The sequence below is a fragment of the Panicum hallii genome, chromosome 1 (genome assembly GCF_002211085.1).
Source record: "Panicum hallii strain FIL2 chromosome 1, PHallii_v3.1, whole genome shotgun sequence".
Lineage (NCBI taxonomy): Eukaryota > Viridiplantae > Streptophyta > Magnoliopsida > Poales > Poaceae > Panicum > Panicum hallii.
In genome coordinates this window covers 55,770,282-55,788,809 of record NC_038042.1, presented here as the reverse complement: position 1 = coordinate 55,788,809, position 18,528 = coordinate 55,770,282, and the positions used below count along the sequence as shown (strand labels likewise).

At 51.1% G+C, this 18,528-nt stretch overlaps 3 protein-coding genes across 3 annotated transcripts; 1 reads left to right on the top strand and 2 right to left on the bottom strand.

The window, feature by feature from the left end:
* Positions 1-3,255: 3,255 nt before the first annotated feature.
* Positions 3,256-7,219, top strand: LOC112901450 (inactive TPR repeat-containing thioredoxin TTL3). The gene is made up of 6 exons (XM_025970380.1): positions 3,256-4,304; positions 5,403-5,598; positions 5,689-5,867; positions 5,973-6,306; positions 6,428-6,580; positions 6,969-7,219. The coding sequence occupies exons 1-5, from the start codon at positions 3,406-3,408 to the stop codon at positions 6,572-6,574; spliced, it is 1,755 nt and encodes a 584-aa protein (XP_025826165.1). The 5' UTR covers positions 3,256-3,405; the 3' UTR covers positions 6,575-6,580; positions 6,969-7,219.
* A 4,689-nt stretch (positions 7,220-11,908) lies between these two features.
* LOC112903605 lies at positions 11,909-13,242 on the bottom strand. The gene has a single exon (XM_025972853.1). The coding sequence runs from the start codon at positions 13,207-13,209 to the stop codon at positions 12,232-12,234; it is 978 nt and encodes a 325-aa protein (XP_025828638.1). The 5' UTR covers positions 13,210-13,242; the 3' UTR covers positions 11,909-12,231.
* A 2,384-nt stretch (positions 13,243-15,626) lies between these two features.
* Positions 15,627-16,657, bottom strand: LOC112893825 (PLAT domain-containing protein 3-like). Its single transcript, XM_025961329.1, has 2 exons — positions 16,497-16,657; positions 15,627-16,397 (listed from the first exon to the last, which is right to left on the bottom strand). Exons 1-2 carry the CDS (start codon positions 16,587-16,589, stop codon positions 15,927-15,929), a joined length of 564 nt encoding a protein of 187 aa, XP_025817114.1. The 5' UTR covers positions 16,590-16,657; the 3' UTR covers positions 15,627-15,926.
* Between the last annotated feature and the right edge of the window lie 1,871 nt (positions 16,658-18,528).

The window sequence follows — 18,528 nt, the reverse complement described above, 5'->3', positions numbered from 1 at the left end:
CACGGGCCGGGAGCCGAGCCTCGTCGATGTCGGGCACCTGTCTAGACGCGCTTGCCCTGCTTCCCGGCGACATGCCCGCGTAGACGTGTACGCGCACGTGCGGGTACCCACGCACGATCGATCCGTTTGATCGGACGTCGCTGTGCGGGTATCTCGGATTTGATCACCCCAGAGGCCAAATCCGCGAAGCCTTTTCTCAATCGTTCCCAACTAATGATGGCCGTTCATGATGACCACCCTGGGATTCGGTAGCTGAAGCTGAAGCTGAACGTGTTCTTCTTTTAATGAAAAATATGTTTAGGTACGGTAGAAAAAAAGCTGAAGCTGATTACTTTTTAAAAAAGAAAAGCTGAAGCTGCTGAAGCCAATGTCGATCGCTCGTCTAGAACGCGGCGAGATGAGGGTAAACGGCAGGGGGCGAAGCTGCCTTAAGCGGTCGGGGTCGCCGGACCCCGATGGAATTTGTCAAATCCGGTGAAAAAAATACTATTTAACACCGTTCATTTATGCATTTGACCCCAGTAATTGATGGAGCCGACCCTGATAGTTTCGTTTTCTGGCTTCACCCCTGGTAAATGGAAAGTATTAGCAATGTACTCGTAGATAATTTAGATAGAATATCTAAAGCACACGTAAGGTTTCTACCTAAAATTTTTAGTCGGTCCGTTTTGTGTCATTGGTAGATGGATCTTGGTCTATCCCGTGTGCAAGTCTGACCGTCCACGACTCGATCACGGAGATCTATCCTACAAACTATATGTATTCGATACTTATACCAACTTTATCCGTAGCAGCGCGCTAATATATTTAGCTAGTTTAGAACAAATCGAGCAATGAGCATGCATCATGCGCGTCTGATTCGGGAAAGCTGTGGGAGGGCGTTGACCATGTCACCGGCGATGGGCGTCCAAAAAAAAGAATGACGGGAGGAGAGTGGCAGACCCGCCCGGCCGGCAGACGACGACGCTTTGCCAACTCGGGGACGGGCCGCCGGAGTCCAGACCCGCGGAGCATCATCATGTGTCTGGCACGTCCAACACGTTCTGGGCCGGGGGAAGCAGGAAGCTACTAGCCGGCCGGGTCGGTGCATGAACAGACAATAATGGAGGGGTACACCAAACCTAAATGCCCTACCAGGAATTGTGTCGTGCCGTCGTGTCAGCGCGCTCCGGCCGGCACCAGTTCGGTCGTCCAGCTTGCGTGTGCGCTAGCTATTCATACGTGCAAACCATGCTGCTGCCAAGCTGCTGTCGTCGTTCTAGCTGGTGATGGATTCAGATCGATTTCATCAAAACAAGGGGCCTAAACGAGGAAACGAGGGTTTGACTATTTGAGATTTAAGACCCCTGCAGTTCAATCAGCTAACCAGGCAGGTTGATCGTGGTGTTTCTTTCATTATTGGAACATCGGATCATGTAATCAGTCGATTGATGGGCAGCAAGGAAGAATGCGGTAGCTGGCTACACCTTTCCAAAAGAATAAAGGAGAGACCCCAATTCATGGTGGACGCAGGAGTGTTTCTCTAGCCGGGTGGCGGGGTGCACCCGTCTAATCCTAATTTAGAATGAGTTTGGGGTAGTTAAAAAATGCTCGATGTAGAGGCGTATGAACACAGAGTAACACACACGGGTTTAGAGTTGTTCAGGCAGTCGGAGCGTAATACCCTACGTCCACTATGTGATGTATTGCTTGTAAGTTTGGGGGGAACTGCTGACCCTGCGTGAGTGTGAACCTCTGTGTGCGTTGTAACGTGCACGCTCTCCCTTTTATATGCTCAAGGGGAGCGCGTATACTGAGCGGGGCCCCGACAGGTGGACCCGACGATATATTAAATAACATACACATTGGAGCCTTAAATGTCTCAGATCCAGAGATCTTCCTCGTCGGCCTCCGTACGTATCCTCCGTCTGAATATGGTCTTGTGCCATCTTGCTAGTATAGGGTCTGCTGCCGTTGACATGCGTAGAGGGAGTCGTGCTATCGATGTAGATTCAGCTCCCGCTGATAGGCGAAGGGGCTATACTGACCTACCGTGATGTAGCCTTTGCGCACTGTACTGGAGCATATTGTGACCTTCTTACAGCAGGTCATAATAACTCTTCGCCCACGCACGCGGCGCTGTGATGTGACCATACGTCCCTCGCCCACGCACGCGGCGCTGTGATGTGACGCGCTGCCTCAGTAACTGGCGGGCTTACCCGTGGTGTCACCCATACCTGCCTAACGTATCAGAGGGTAGCCCAACGTGCGCGCACTCCAACCACCCGCATTTAATGCGGTAGTTGGGTTGGCTTCTCGCAGAAGGTTGGTATCCACCGGACACGTGACGGTGCTGGTTTAGCGGCCGCTTCCTTAGGGCACGTGGCGGCACCGGACCTCCTTCCTGGTGGGGCGGGAGGTCCGGGCCCCCTGGCTGGCCCAGGCACTCAGACCCCCTGGGGGTCCGGCTTGCACACGTGGGGAACCAAGACCATCCCGCGGTGGTCCGGACCCGTGATAGCTGTTCCTGAGCACTTCGTCCTTGAGGCTATGTGGAGGCACCTGACCTGCCAGTACGTGGGAGGAGGTTCGAAGACTGTGCCCCCAGTTGTCAGGCCCGGGCATTATGCCCTGTCGCCCAGAAGCTTAGTGCGAGGTTACGGAAAACTTCGCATCTCTCGAACTGGATACCCTAATACGAGGTATCTCTATTTGTATGCGAGGTATCTGTATTTGTATGTACCGAAAACTAACTTCTGACAAAGACACAGCTGCCTCCCTGCCTATTTCCTACAGCAGGTAGTATGGCTCATGAACATTCTCTCCTTGGTCAAAAGGTTCATGCTTAACCAACGCGCACGTACTCTCGAGTCCTTCACTATTATTGGCCACATCTGGTTGTACCTCCTGCTTTCTTCATTGCGGCGTGCTTCTTGTTTGAACACAAAAACGATGCTGCAAATATGGTCCAAATAAACCAGATGCCACAATAACTAGAAACTAGACGTTTGACCTAACCAAGCCATTCACAACATGAATGCACTAACCAACCCATGGTCCATGTCCCCATGACTCCATGGCAATGAATGAAGACTACTACTCCAAAACAAAAAGGAGAGACAAAAAAAATGAAAATTGGAGAAGAAACTGAGAACCTGCACAGAAGGACCCACGCGCCACCAGCTCCCAAAAAAAAACACTAAGGGGGTTTCTTGTAATATCTTCAGTTTAAAACCCCCGTGCTCCCCACATTCCCACCCCAGTCCGGAACCCGTCATCGTTCGTTGCCAACCAGGAGCCAACGGCCACCAGCCCAGCACTCCCCTCCCCCTCCCATCTTTGGCCTTCCCCTCCCTTGCCTTCCCCACGCGCGCACGACGCGAACGACCGCGGGGGCGCGCGGCCGTGATCGTCGCCACCGGCGCCATGACGGAGTCGCGCGACCCGCCCACCGGCTGCGCCATGTTCGGCATCTACAGCGGCATGTTCCGCCGCCGCCGGTCCGCCTCCATGACCTCCCTCCACCGGATCAACGGCACCTCGCCCGCTGCCTCCGACGCCGAGACCGAGGCCGCAGCGGCCCCGCCCGCGCAGGCGAACCAGGCGCACCGGAAGCCGGCCGTCACCCACGACTCCTCCCTCGTGCGCCGCCAGAGCGCCCTTCCCGTTCCGGCGCAGAACGGCGCCGGGGCCCGTGCCGCGCCGCCGGCGAACGAAAGGGCCAGGCCCGTCGCCAAGGCGGCGAACGGCCTCGGCGGAGCGAGGACCGCGGCGGAGCCGGCGTCGGAGTACACCGGCATGGCCGCGGAGCTCGACAAGATGATCCTCGACCACCAGAGGGTCAAGGGCACCACGCAGCTGGTGCGCGCCACCTCCGGCAACATGATGCTGCACCGCAACCTCGGCAACCTCAACGCCGGCGCCGGCGGCGCGTCGGCGCGCAGCTCGGTGGAGCGCGGCGCGAAGATGGCCAATGAGCGGAAGGCGCCCAACGGGTACGCGTTCTCGGGCATGGGCAACATCGTCAAGGAGGCCAAGCCGGCGGGGGGCGACCTATGCCGGGCGCTGTCGCACCGCACGGACCCCGAGAGGCTCAAGGAGATGGGCAACGAGGAGTACCGACAGGGGCATTACACGGAGGCGGTGGCGCTCTACGACCAGGCCATCATGATGGACGCGAGGCGGCCGGCGTACTGGAGCAACAAGGCGGCCGCCCTAGCCGCGCTCGGGCGGCTCATCGAGGCCGTCGGCGACTGCAAGGAGGCTGTCCGGATCGATCCGTCCTACGAGCGCGCTCACCACCGGCTTGGCGGCTTGTATCTCAGGTACGTGGGGCAACTTGTCGATTTTCAGATCAAACGCGTTAGAAGCTTCGTCATTTCCCTCGCTGGTCCTTGAGATGGGCTGAATACTTGAATTGTTCGTCATCAATTGTATCCTGATAATCATTGCATACGATTTGATATTGTCATCAGTGTCTCCGTTTCTTTGACGAGCGTTGGTTGTTGAACTCAAGCACGCACGTTCGAACGTTCCATAGGGCCATTTACATGGCGCTTTCATATAATTTTTGTATTGCACAGTTTGACCTTGCGTGGTATCTGAAATTAAACTTTGGTGTTATTAATTTTGTTTGTAGTATATTGTTCATGACTATAAAACGCGATATTATTAGCACTACTGGACTAAGTTTGCTAATGTGAAAAAGTGGACTTTATGCACTACTGTCCTTATTAAAAATACTAATGCGAAACGCAGTCTGTAACAACTAGCCATGTATTAATGCAAAACTAAAATGAAATAGATAATGGAGTATCTACTTCTGCATCACCATCCCTTTTGTTTTATTAGGATGATGAAGATGGTGTGTAGGAACAGGATTATCCTTTTCTTGGATGCCACTAGCTTCTGCCCCTAAGATATGCAATAACAACCACTTGATGATTAGAGCATGCCATACATTTTTATTCCACATGTGCTTCTTTGGAACGTACTCTAGGTCATTGGATCAGCAGGTCAAGCACAACCATCTGCCTTAATTTATGCTAGCCGTTTGTAAGATTCACATTGATGATTGGTGCTTTGAATAGCTAATCACTTCTTCAGCAAGCATGCTCACACCTCCTTTTCAAGTTCATGATTGCACTAATTCAAAGCTGTCAGAGAACAAGTCTTTGCTTCATTTTTCCTACACTCTACTCAGCAACTTTCTTTTGGTGTCACTAGGTATCAGATGCCAACCATTGAATTTGCTTCATAGTACATATAGGATCGTGGCAATCGGCTAGATATAAAAATTGTTTGCCGTAATGAGCTTGAGATGTGATATTTTATATATAACAAAACAAAGCTTCAGATGGAATAGAATTAATGGAATACCAAACAGTTTATGATACTCATCAACTTGTTTATGTGTTGCTCAGATTAGGAGAACCTGACAGAGCCATCTACCACTTCAAGCAATCGTCCAAGGAATCCACGGGCGCCGACGTTTGTCGTGCGCAGTCGGTGAAGAACCGCATTGCCAAGAGCAGCGACGCGCGCAGTCTCAAGAACTGGATCACGGTGCTCCAGGAAGCGCAGGCCGCCGTGTCCGACGGCGCCGACTGCGCTCCACAGGTCCGCGCGCGCCCGGAACGACATGTGCCATGAACTAGCATTGACGCCACAATTCTGATGCGTGTCTGCCATGATGATGAACTCCGCTAGGTGCTGGCGTTGCAAGCCGAGGCGCTGCTGAGGCTACAACGGCACGACGAAGCGGACGCGGTGTTCAGCGGCGCCGGCGAGCCGAAGTTCGGCGTCGACGAGTCGACCAAGTTCTTCGGCACCTTCGGCCACGCCTACGTCCTCATTGTGCGAGCTCAGGTCGACATGGCTGCAGGAAGGTCTGTCTGTTCATCCCCGCTCCACACAAGCGCGTTCGTGCACGAACACGCATCAATAAGAATGGCACGTCTGACGCTTGGGTTCTCGTGACCACGTCACGACAGGTTCGACGACGCTGTGGCGACGGCGCAGACGGCGTGCCAGCTGGACCCGAGCAACCGGGAGGTCACGAACGTGCAGAGGAGGGCCAAGGCGGCGGCCGCGGCGCGGCTGCGCGGCAACGACCTCTTCAAGGCCGCCAAGTTCGCCGAGGCATGCCACGCGTACGGCGAGGGCCTCGACAGGGAGCCCGGCAACGCCGTGCTGCTCTGCAACCGCGCCGCGTGCCACGCCAAGCTCGGGCGGCACGAGAAGGCCGTCGAGGACTGCAGCGCCGCGCTCGCCGTGCGCCCGTCGTACAGCAAGGCGCGGCTCCGGCGGGCCGACTGCAACGTCAAGGTGCGCCGTCCGGCTGCGGTTCTGCACCTTAATTCTCCCCGTGCAGAAAGTTTCTCATTGCAAGAGAGCAGACGTGTGATCTCATCTTGCCATTGTCTTTTTTGTGTCGTCGTGTGTTCAGCTGGAGAGATGGGAAGCGTCCTTGAGAGATTACCAGGTGCTGATCCAAGAGCTCCCAGAGAATGAGGACGTCAAGAAGGCTCTCTCTGAGGTCGAAGCCAAGCTCAAGAGCCAAAGGAATGGTGAAGTAGCAAGACCTCAGCACTGACGTCATGTAACTACAAAAACCCTTTCCCAGTTCTCATTGCAATTTGGAACAGTCTGCAGAATATGAATGTGGGATCGAAAAGGATTGTTCAACTTACCAACCGAACAAACTTCACCAGATTGTTTATACAACGAAACAGAAAAATTTATAAATCAAAGCGCACACTTGTTTTTCTTGGACTATTGATTCAAGTGTCGGTCCTAACAAACTCGAGTGCTCTTTATCTACCTTAATTTTTTAACTACTTTGGTGCTAGGGCACCATTAGATTGTCACGCGTAGGTAAACAAATGAGGAGTGGTTTGAAAATTAGGAAGATTCCTTGCCTGCGCACCATCTTCTTCAGAACAAAGCACCGGCATGTTGATCATAACATAATCTGCTCTCCTTTGCAGGTTTCTTTATTCTGTCGGCTACCGGAGAAATCAACCGAAACTTCTGAAGAGGACAAGGCTTTGGGCAAAACAACTCTGCACGCGCAGCTGAGCAGCTTGTTATACCAAATCTGCATACCTTTTTTGTTCACCGTCACCAAATTACAAAGAGAATCAAGTAATGGAACTGTACATAATACTTGCTCAAAAGTGATTTATAGTTAGCGGATGGATTTGTTTGGTTCCTCGCGAAAAGAAAGTTGATTTATTTGGCTGTGCCCTTGTGTTGCGGGTGACAAATACCATGGATTTCTGAAGATTCAGTTTGGCTCTGAAACTTAACATACTGAAAGCTGTGCTCTAAAAATAAAATGATCATCTGAAAAGGAAAACGAGTGGCTTTTCCTTTGAGCAAGACCCTCTTTGCTGCAACTACAATGTGGATAACATCTGCATACATGAATTTGTAGCCTTCGGTGACAAACTGACAATGTTGTATACTGAAATACGTAGTTTAACTGCTCTCTTTTATTTTCATCTGACAGTTTCAGATCGAAATCTTTGAGTAACAATTGGCACAATCACTTTGAAATCTGAAAAACATATGAAAAAGCCTAACCTGATCTGTATGTTTTCTTTTACAGCAGAATAGGCCAGTAGGGTGTCACTTCCTTCCCAATCTCTTTCTTTCTCCGAGCACCAGCCCGGCCCTCATGCCTCTGTTATTCTTCCTGCCGTGCAAGAGGTTGTCGACCGGCCGTGCTGCACCGCCGTGCCGCCGTGGCCATGCTCGCACGGTGACGGGAACCACATCCATGAGCGTGCACCAACCTCCGTCTGCCTCCTTCTCCCGCTCCGGCCACCCGCGCGTTGTTGGTATGCCTGTGCGAGCTCCCCAACCTGAAGCGGCATCAGGAAGCATCCATGGTCGCACCAGCATCCATGAAGGGGTCCGGCGCCGGCAAACGCGACCGTAGCTGTCACCGTCCTCGGCCGCCACCCTCCATCCGCACCGCCGATAGGCAGTAATCCGATCAGGACCTAAATATTTTTTTACAGTTACCCCCTAAATTGGATCGCGATTATGAATGAATCGCGATCCAAAAGTTTTCTTTTACCCCCTAAACATTTACATTTACCTCCTTAGATTGGATCGCGACTATGGATCGCTATCCAATTTAGGGAGGGTAAGTGTAAAGTATTTGGATTGCGATCCAAATATTTTTCATAATACCTCCTGGCTGTTGCAAATTAGACTAGCATATGTATCTAGCGGAGGCGCCGCGATGAAAAGCTCGTCGCCGGCGGAAGGTGATTCAGCCCTGTGCCAACCGGTGGTCAGCTGGCAGTTCGACGTAGAGGAGGCCAAGGAGCTCCGCAAAATGGTGGACGTGCCGAAGCCCGGCCCTAGCGGCCTAGCCTACCTCGAGGAAGAGGACGAGGCCGAGGCCGAGGCTGATGACGGCGGCGACGAAACGGAGCAGGTGCGTTGCGGATAATTGGGGGATAGACGAGGAGGTGTCGAGGCGGGGAGGTGTTGAATTGGGTTAGATCGGAGTACAGGCGGGCTGCTGAAAAGAGGGGGGGAGTAGTGATTTGGGATTGGGGCCAAGGATTCCTTGTCCGCAGCCACGGCGGCGGCCAGATGCGGGTGGCGCGTGGTGGCCAGTCAAGGTGATCGAAGGCCGAAGCCAGCAACTGTGCCGGACCTCCTGGAGGCCAACCACGCAGCAGCATCTTCCATCCAGCAGCTCCCGAGCACTGAATTTTTACAGTATTCTGTAGAGCTCGAAATCCTTCCTTCGCAGAGGTTTGATTCGATTTGATGAAACGCTTTATGATTTATCATTCAAACAACGTTCATTTAGATGAATCTAAATCGTTCCTTCGCAGAGATGGGGTACCAGTCGAACAGCGTTCCTCCAATCAGCATTGTTTCTCGTCTTCTCTACCTGGGCATCAGATCGAAGCCAACACTGCAGGTTATCTACAAGCTGCGCACCACGACACCAGTTCACTTGGGATAAGAAGCTCTGTCATATTTTCAAGGTAATTTCGTTCTCCTGTTGACAACTGCAGATGGGGATTCTTGCTCGCTATGACAGGTTATCAGATATCTTGACTATTGCTTGTCAGTGAAGTGTCCTGAAATATTCAGTTTGGCTGAAGATGCAAATTATTTAACTGTATCACCTGAAGGATATTAGTAAATTATTTTTGACAGTCCACAGGCTCTAGGAGCAATTCAAGCTTAGTGAGTGGGTTGTCACTTTTTTTCTAGTTAATCTATACCTATTTCTAAAGTACGCAAGGTTTCCATCTAAATTTTTTTGTTCGTTGGTCCGACTTGTGTCATTGATAGGTAGACCTATCAATATGTGAGTCGGACCAGCCCTTTGCCCACGATTCGATCACGTAGATTCCTACAAATTAACGTACGGACAACTGTACTTATCCGATACTTATATCAACTTTGTCCATTGCAAGGCACGAGCATATTTGCGTAGTAATAACAATGGATAAAATTCACCAACTTCGTTTAGTCTGTATTTAAGGTCCATTAGATGATAGTTCGTAACAGTGTTTGCTGTTGGCTAAATGCAGTTTCTGCTTGGAACCTGTCTTGTTCAAGATCAGTTGTTGGTGCAGAAATGAAAAATCCAGCTAAATCGGACTGGCCGACACCTCTGTAAGAGGTAAAAGGAACTGATCTTGCCTTTCCTCACAGCTAATACGAGCGGAAATGGAGGCAAGCCAATGCACAATGCCAACAAAGCATTCAATTCAAGGTGGGGGGGGGGGGGGGGGGGGAATACGAGATCTTCTGAAAAGTTCATCGTTGAGATGATGCGCTTCAAATTGATGCGTCACATTTCATTGTCATTCATATAGTGTTGTTTTAGCTTGATCTGATTTCCTTCTTTGCAGAAATAGTGTGCCACTTGAACAGCGTTTGTTCTATCAGCATCTTTTCTCTTGGGCATCAGAGCCGCCGTAGTTGTATGCTACAAGCAGAACACCAGTTCACTTGGATACAAAGCTCTATGAGGTGATCAAGGTGATTCTATTCTCTTGCTGACAACTATAAATCGGGGTCTTCTACCGCAGTACTAATAGCTAAACAAATGATAAATGAGTAATTTTGCGCCTCAAACATAGGTAGCCAAGCCAATATTTTCTGGTCGTTCGACTAATCATGATTAGTCACGATTAGTCGGGCTTATCACTCCCTTGCTATCGACGAGGGCTAGCGACTAGGTCTGAACGACTAGAAACCTAGTCGTCCGATTAGATTTGAAAATGATCAGATTTAAGAGTCTGATCATGGGTCTCGGCAAGTGGGTGGTGGGCTAGTGGGCTGACAGCTAGGTCTATTAGGTTTTGGTATATATCTAACAGTTGCACGTGCTGCCAAACCATCTCACCCTAAAACGTCCGCCAGAACACACGCGCGGACATACCTATCCGCCCGTCAAATACAGGCCGCTGCCCGCCCGCCCAAAGGCGCGCCCGCTGGCGCATCCAGCCACCTAGGAGCACGCCGCCGCCAAGGAAACGCCTATGAGCTCCATGGCTCCCCACTGCCCAGGAGCTCCATGCCTCCCGCTGCCATGAGATACCCGCTGCCCAGGAGCTCCCGCCAAAATTTATGGTGTTAATACTTGCTATATACTATGTATTGTATAATCATATCATATCATATCGGTCTTGGATGGATAGGACAACTGTACAAATGACGACGACTAGGCTTGACCAATCAGCCTAATCAACAACTAATCTTGACTAATCACCTTATTGGTGCCACGGCGACTAGGTTCGATTAGACGCCGTACAACATTGAGCCAAGCAGGTGCACACAAATTACAGTATCAATTCTGCATGCATCTGGGTCAATGCACATGTAGCATTTTGCCATATGACAAAAACCCCTCTTCTGTTCTCAAAACGGAATGACTAACACTGTTTAGAAACACATAAAAAAACATGATGCTTTCAGTTCTGAATTATAGTGAACTTTTGTTTGAACTAGTAATGGAAACAAGCAAACTTACAGAATTAGGATACTTCAGACATATACTGACAACATCACCAAGCCTGACATGTATTCTTGTCAATACATCGCCTCAGTAGAACAAACTCCCAGTACTATATCTTATCGATTTCAAGCTATCAAGGTTGGATTTCAGGAGCTGGTCTACACAAGCAGCAGCATACGCTTCTGCAAGCCCTGGAACACTCTCCTGTTAGTTGCAGAAGTAATCATGTGCCATCTCCCTCCTCTCTCGCTGCACATTGCTTGTGTGTAGCGTTTCTGCTGCCCACGATCAGCAGTGCATATGCCATTATGCATGCATTTGACATATAGGACACAATTCACATTGCATCTCAAACTCTTTTAGCTACGGCAAAATTATCAGATGTCTCAGTCATCAGCTGACAGTCAAGCGTCAGTACAAGGAGTGACACAGGCTTGGAGAGGGAGCTATCAATTTCTAGATAATAAGGAAGATGAATAAAACTCACCAACCTTGGATCTCACACTAAACTTTTCTGAAAATCGACCAGTTTAATTTGTTTTTAGGCGCATCAAATGATGGTTGTGACCGTGATTGCCGTTGGGCTAATGCAAGTACAATTCTTTTTGGAACATGGGGCATGGCTGGCCTTATTCGGGAACAGTTGTTGGCCCAAAACTGAAAAGCTCCAGCTAAATCCGACAGACCGACACCTCTGTAGGCTGTGTTCGTAAAAGGAACCGATCTTGCCGTTCCTCGCAGCTAATATGAGCTGAATAGAGGCAAACCAATGAGGCAATGAAGCATGCCAACAAAGCATTCAGTTTCGAAAAGTAAAAAAGAATGAGATATTCTGAAAAGTTGATCATGGAGATTCCAGTCCATCATTAGGCCAGGAGTAAAGCATCTAGAGAATTTTATCTGAATGTCAAAGAGAAACTTTACTAGCACGAAAGGAGCTGTGAAGCTCATCATATATATTACTATCAATCTCACATATCACCAGTAAAGTATACCTGGGTAACATTTAACAAGGGACGTTACAGCACTATTTACAGAGCAAGAATGTTTTGCAGAGAGTCCAATATGATGGCCCCTGGCGAAACCAATTCTGCTGTATGCTGATCAAACCCTTCACACGAGCCTTATGCAAAGAGTAGTAATTCTCAAGAGGAAAGAAGAGGGGGGAGAGAGAGAGAGAGAAAGCAAGCAAGGAGTAGAAGGTAAACAAAAAAGCACGTACATTCCTTGTTGAACAATCCTTGTGATCATCTCTTCCAGCTCCGGCAGCGCAAGACCGCGTCGTCACTGCCGACGATCCACGTCTCCTTGGCTATGTCAAGGGAGACCTTGAAGAAGTCCGGTGAGTAGGTCATGAGCACCAGGCTCTCCTTCTCCTTCTCTTCCTCTGGAGTCTTCTTGGCGATCTTCACATCCTCAGAGTCCTCTGCTTCTAGCCTCCTCGCTAACCCCTTTGCCGGCGCCGACCGGCACCGCATTAGCATCAGCGCGTTCGCCGGTGGTGCCGCGTCTTCCTCCTTGCCCTCCTCCTGGTTCTGCTGCGGCTCCTGTCCCTGAAATTTCTTGGCGGGCACCTTGTTGCCTTCCTCCAACACCATGAACCACCTGGCCAATGCCGCGCCGTGCTCTGTTTCGTTCTCGGCGCGCTCCTCACCTTCCTCCTCGTCGTCATCCTCCCCGGATGTGTACCCGACGCCCACGGCGCCGGGGAAGCTGCCGAAGCAGCCGGCGACGTTGAACCGGAAGGCGCCGTGCAGGGCGTCCAAGAGCGCCATGGCTTCCTTCTTGATCCCCAGCGCCTGCAGCCACGTGGCCTTCTTGGTCTTCTTCCCACCGTCGCCGAGGCCTTTGGGCTTGGCCGGGCGGGCCTTGATCTGCCCCACGCACGTCACCTTGGGCGACGACGGCTCCTCGTCCACGGGGGCATCCGCGGCGGCGCGGCGGCTCGGGTTCCTGGCCGTGGCCGACTTGTAGAGCCCGCTGGGCGGCGCCGGCCCCGCCCGGCTGGTGCTGTGCCGGCGCTTGGCCGGCTCCGACGCGGACGGCCGCGACGGGCTGCAGATGGCCTTGGGGGGCATGAGGGCGAGGTGCGCCCGCGATGGGAAGAAGACGAGCAGGTCGGTGGCGGCGCCATTGCTGCCCCTCCCGCCCTTCATCGCCGCGACAGCCCGGCGTGCCGCTCGGTCGGAGCTCCCCCCCAGCGTGCGGCTCCTCCTGTGAAGCATGATGCTCTGTGGAGCGATCGGAGCGAGTGGTGATCTGTTTATAGGTGTTAGTTAAAAAAGCAGGCGGCGTCCAGCTTTCAGTTGGTGCCTGCGCTTAGAAAAAACCAAGCATCATCATGCAGGAAAAGCTTAAGCCAACATGCACTACTGACTACCTCCCAGCTGCACGGTATCGTCGTGATGCCGACGTGTCGACAAAAATGCTGCGCGTGCTGGTTGCCATGCTGGTAGTGAATTAGTGAGCAGTAGGATGCTGGGTTGTACACGTCTGCAGTGAGATCATCAGCGTGGTGTGTTCATGTGTTGGTGTAGTGTTTAGGCTAGATTATTCGGATTTGGGGGACTAATTGAGGTAGTTGATCACGGGCATGAGATTGGGGCCTTTATGTGGTCCTCACCCTTTTTTATCTATAGTAGTAATCTACTACTGGGTTTTCTTTGAAGATAGTAGTAGATAGTTTACATTTTTTTCAAAAAAAAGAAAGGTAGGTAGTTCAAATGATCATCCAGCAGCTTTAGCTTAGGCTGATCCAATCAAAAGACTACTTTTGTATTGTTGCATAGTATGCAGGAGAGAATCACTCAATGCCCTAGTGCTGAAGTGCATCATTATGAAAGAAGGCAATCAGCCAAGTTTAGGCAAATGCGCACGGTTTTGGTGTAGTCCATCCATGAGACGTATCCGTGCAGAGCGAGCCAATGTGAGGCTGGCTGGCACGCGTCTGGGCTAGTAAATTCCACCCTTCCGCCGTGCATGATCTTTGCCTAGATTCGTGCCATGAGACTTGTCCTGCGCGATCTGCGATCCTCTTCTCCTGGACAAGCCTCGGCAATATTAGGGAGAGGCACTAGAGAAACACTATGAAAAGTAAGGAGGGGGGCATACGAAACCACTTGAAAAAACAGCCGCTTGCGGCTGAAACGGCTTTGGGATTCGTTGCGCATTGGGACCATGGTCCACTACCGTGCCTCGCATGGCAGGGCTCTAGCTAAAATCTCGAAGTCAATTCAGCAAGCAACATAGACATCTTAAACTGTCGCTCGTACAAGTGAGAAAACCATGCAGCCTCTGCAAGACTGCAGTTGGAGACGGATGTCCTCCTTTCCATGGTAGGGTAGCAGTACTGACGGTACCCTAGATCCTGGTGCAAAGTAGATCTAGGACCATCTTGATTTCTCAGTATGTGACCAGCCAGCTTCTACATGCTGTGGCAAATTGGCAATGCTGTGCCTGTGGCCAGTACATACAGTCGCAAGACTACTACTAGTTGCTTGTTCATACCGTGTGGTCCGGGCCAATGAAATGCGTGTGCCGTAACTTGCGCCGCCCGGTACCTCGTGACAGTCACGGCACGTCCGAGCGCGCGGCGTTACGGCGGCGGGGGTGGTGGCCGGCGGCGCGGCGCCGAACCACATAATGGCCATGCGGCGAGCCATTCCCCCCTTTTTTTTTCTTTTGATGAAGAATAGAGAAACGATGCTTATGATTGCCGCATCTTGCCCATGAAGCTTCAAAAGCCAAACTCACCGCAGCAGCGAGGATATGATGATGGGCACACCCCCCCACGTATCCGTCCAAATCAGAGGCCGCGTTTCTTAATCTCCTCCTAATGATGTGATGGCCGCCCCGTACGATTAGCGCCACCAAATCATCATGCATCGCAACCTCAGGGGGGAAAAAAAAGCCATCACGCATCACGCTAATGGCGTCGTCGCTACTGGTGGTAATTGTTTAGCCGCGTGCCAATGATAAGGGATGGGCTGGGTGTGTGGTGCTAGCTTGATCCTTGAATTGACGGGAGGGAGAGCGAGGCGACGTGGAAAGATTAAAGAGGAGCCGTGCCTCATTTAAGAAGAACGGGCGCGCCATTATGAAAGGGGCGACGCACTTGAGAGCTCGGATCGGATGGGGGCGGGGCGCCTGCCTGCCTGGCCCCTACCGTCCACTCACGAAAGATTCCCATCGCCATGGAAAACTCATTGCGGAGTTGCTTTGCGAGGCACGCACGCTAGCCATTTCTTCGCTTTGCTTTGTGTTTGCGGGCCTCGGATGGGAGAAATTTGTTCAAGTCCTTTGGAGGAGCGGCGAAGAACTAGGCATTTGGGCTGGGCCATCGTTCCGCTGCGCATGAAGGCACCTTCTGATTCTGGGCCTATGTTTGGTTTTTGTATCGGTGAGTATGGGTTGGACCTCTTCCAAGGTCATTTAGGGCCCCTGTGTCCGCTCTAACGAATCTAATAAATGGGCTCGTCTCATTACTGAGACTGTGGGCCTTGGCCTTGTGTTTTGATGTACTGAAAGAAGCCTTCACGCTCTCATTTCTCCATCTACTAGGATGACAATCAAGGATAGTGGCGCCCATGATACAGACACGGCGTCGCGAAACTTCGATCGCTATCCAAAATCGTCGGCAAGCTGCAAGAAACACGCACGATAACGCGGATCACCATTCCTCAAAGATCAAAACACGTATCAAGATCCCACACACACACACACACAAAAAAGCATCAACAAAACCACCAAGCCTACTCAGTACGCATCGATCGTCCCTCGCCCGAGAGGGCTCCCGATTATTCAACTCGCTGCACGACCCCAGCAAGCACATCGTCCATTACATCGTGTCGTGGCGCACGTTAATCACGAGGTGACACGGCCCCACACAGCTTATTACGACGCGCCACCAACCGCACCCTCCTCGGCCGGCCGCGTCACGCACTCACGCCGCGGCGGCGCCCGCGCCGGCGGCGGAGCAATGGTCGACGACGGCCTCGAGCTTGTACGGCGGGGCGTCGGTGGCGAGCCACTGCTCGACGGTGAACAGCTGCTGCGCGCACCCCTTGTGCGGGCCCGTGATGGTGACCTCGACGTAGTTGCAGTACCACCCGTGGTGCGGCCCCGTGCCGTCGGAGGCCACCCGCATCCAGCACGGCGCCTTCGCCATGCAGGGCCCGCGGCCGCTGAAGATGTCCAGGTTGCCGCGCTCGAAGTAGGAGTGGCCCTGCCCCATGAGCCCGCCCCAGGAGGGCAGGTCCGAGATCCCCACGCCGTTGCCGTCCGCCGCCGCCAGCTCCAGCGTGATGTTCGAGTCCGTCCCGGCCTTCCAGATCGACCCCGTCCGGATGAACACCGTGTACACGCACTCCATGCTGTCGCCGGACACGCCGCCGGCGTCCGCGCCTCGGATCAGCTGTGGCGACAGGGTTAGGGATTACTCCAGTAATCACGGATCCACTAACACGGACTGGCTCCTCAAGAAGCCATGAACGAAGGCGGGCGGGTGGGTTACCTTGATCTGAGTCGGGAGCTCGCTGCCGTGCGCCAGCGTGGTGGCGGAGGCCGCCACGGCGAGGAGGAGGGGAAGGACGGCGAGCTTGGCCATGGATCCGAATCCGATCAAGGTATGGGGCGACGGGGTGACTGAGCTGCGGGGAACGGGGGAGTGGATGCGGATAATCATATAGGACGGAAGCGTAGTTGATGCATTCGTGGGGCCCATCGGTCACGGTGGCGCAGGTCTGTCTCTGTCTGATCTGATCGTGGTTTTTGTCGGAATTAAGTTTACCAGTGGTCAATTAGTTCGTAAATAAATACCTCTTAGCAGATAGGCATGCCCTTTTACGAAGGGGTATAAATTTCTAAGAGATATATTCTTTGAACATACTCCTTCATCATGTATAAATATGCAATCACACTCTTCATTCAATCAATCAATCAATGAATCAATTATTCATTCCATTCTACTCTTTGCTTTCTAGTTTCAAAACGTTATCAGCATTGGATCGAAGAAGAATAGAGCAGACGACGCTGCCGACGGCCACAACGTCAAGATACTTGCCGGAAGCCTTCGTGCCGCAGTTGTTCATTAATGGCTGCGCAGGTGGCGCCCGCCAGCGCGTGCCCCTATGGCAGCAGCGAGACCGCGAGACAAGAAGGAAGAATGTGGCGAGGACACGTCGGAGAGAATGCGGCCAGTCGCTAGCAAGGGCCAATCGGCCAAGTAGCATATTTGACATGGCCTCGACGCCGGAAGCAGCCAGTAGCATCTTCATCAAACAGATATTGAGGACTAATCGGCCTCAATTGGACGCAAATCAATATGTTCTTACTTTTGGTGAGTTACCACGGCACGGCGGTTCTTTAAATTCTGCATTAAGCCTTTGGCTTTCATTTACTCCCAAACTGCTTTGTCACCGTCACGGAGGGTCACCATCATGGAGGCAGAGCCCGCGCAGCCGCGCTCCAGTTGCAAGCATCGGGATGATGGCTTGCATGAGGCCCTCGATGACGATCCGGCATGCTCGCCCGCCAGCGCTTCTACGGCGGTAGAGTTCGCTTGCCACGACAGCTACCGTTGGATTATAAATCCGTAGCAGCGAGGGATAAGAATTTGTTTAGCGGAGTAATTTTTTTACTCCTATGCACTAATTATTAGACTAAAATTTAAATACGTCAGCCTTGTTAATTTTGCAATTTACTAAACAAATTGTATTTTAACAAATAGAATTCTCTTAATTAAGTTTTACTTAATTAATGATGTATTCGATGCAAAATATAGTTACATGTCTTTAACTTGGAACTATAACACAAGGTGATGGAGATCTAGGCATTGGCTGCAATAAATCGTATACGTTTATGGTATTAAGGATCTTCTTCTAAGAAGGTATTATTATCTATCATAAGTACTTTTGATCGCTCATAGAGCATTAATTTATAGCCTGTATACTGACTACACTATTCCTGGCATTAGGGGGAGATAAATACCACATATATAATGCCAGGAATTCAAAGTGAATGGTATACAAATTTAACCCTTAGATCCACGTACGCACCAAAGAATATCTGAACTACAGTTCAGAACATCTTATATTTGTAACACATTACAAACAGTCTACCACATGCATTTACTCATCAAAAGTATCATCACATTCGATCCCTACTGATAATGTACCAGAAAGAGTGGAAGTACCTAAGAAATCACTCAATTTCCAAGTCAAAATAAGAGGGGAGAAGTATGGTGATTAGGGATATAACTTATTTCAAGCATCCATGGAAATGGGGAAGACATTCTCCAGGATAGTAAATGCGAATCAACATCATGCATATTGTTAGACACTTTGTAGATATTCAAATCCAAAACCTATGAATGTTGTTTAACATTCAAAAACCCAATATTTGTGCTCATAAATTCAGGAACTGGATAAATAGAACACCCTAACTCCATCATCGTGGGAATTGAGATAAGAGTTATAGAGGGTAGATATTTCACAAGATATATTGGTTCCATCGAATCAATGATATAAAAAATATAAAATATCAAC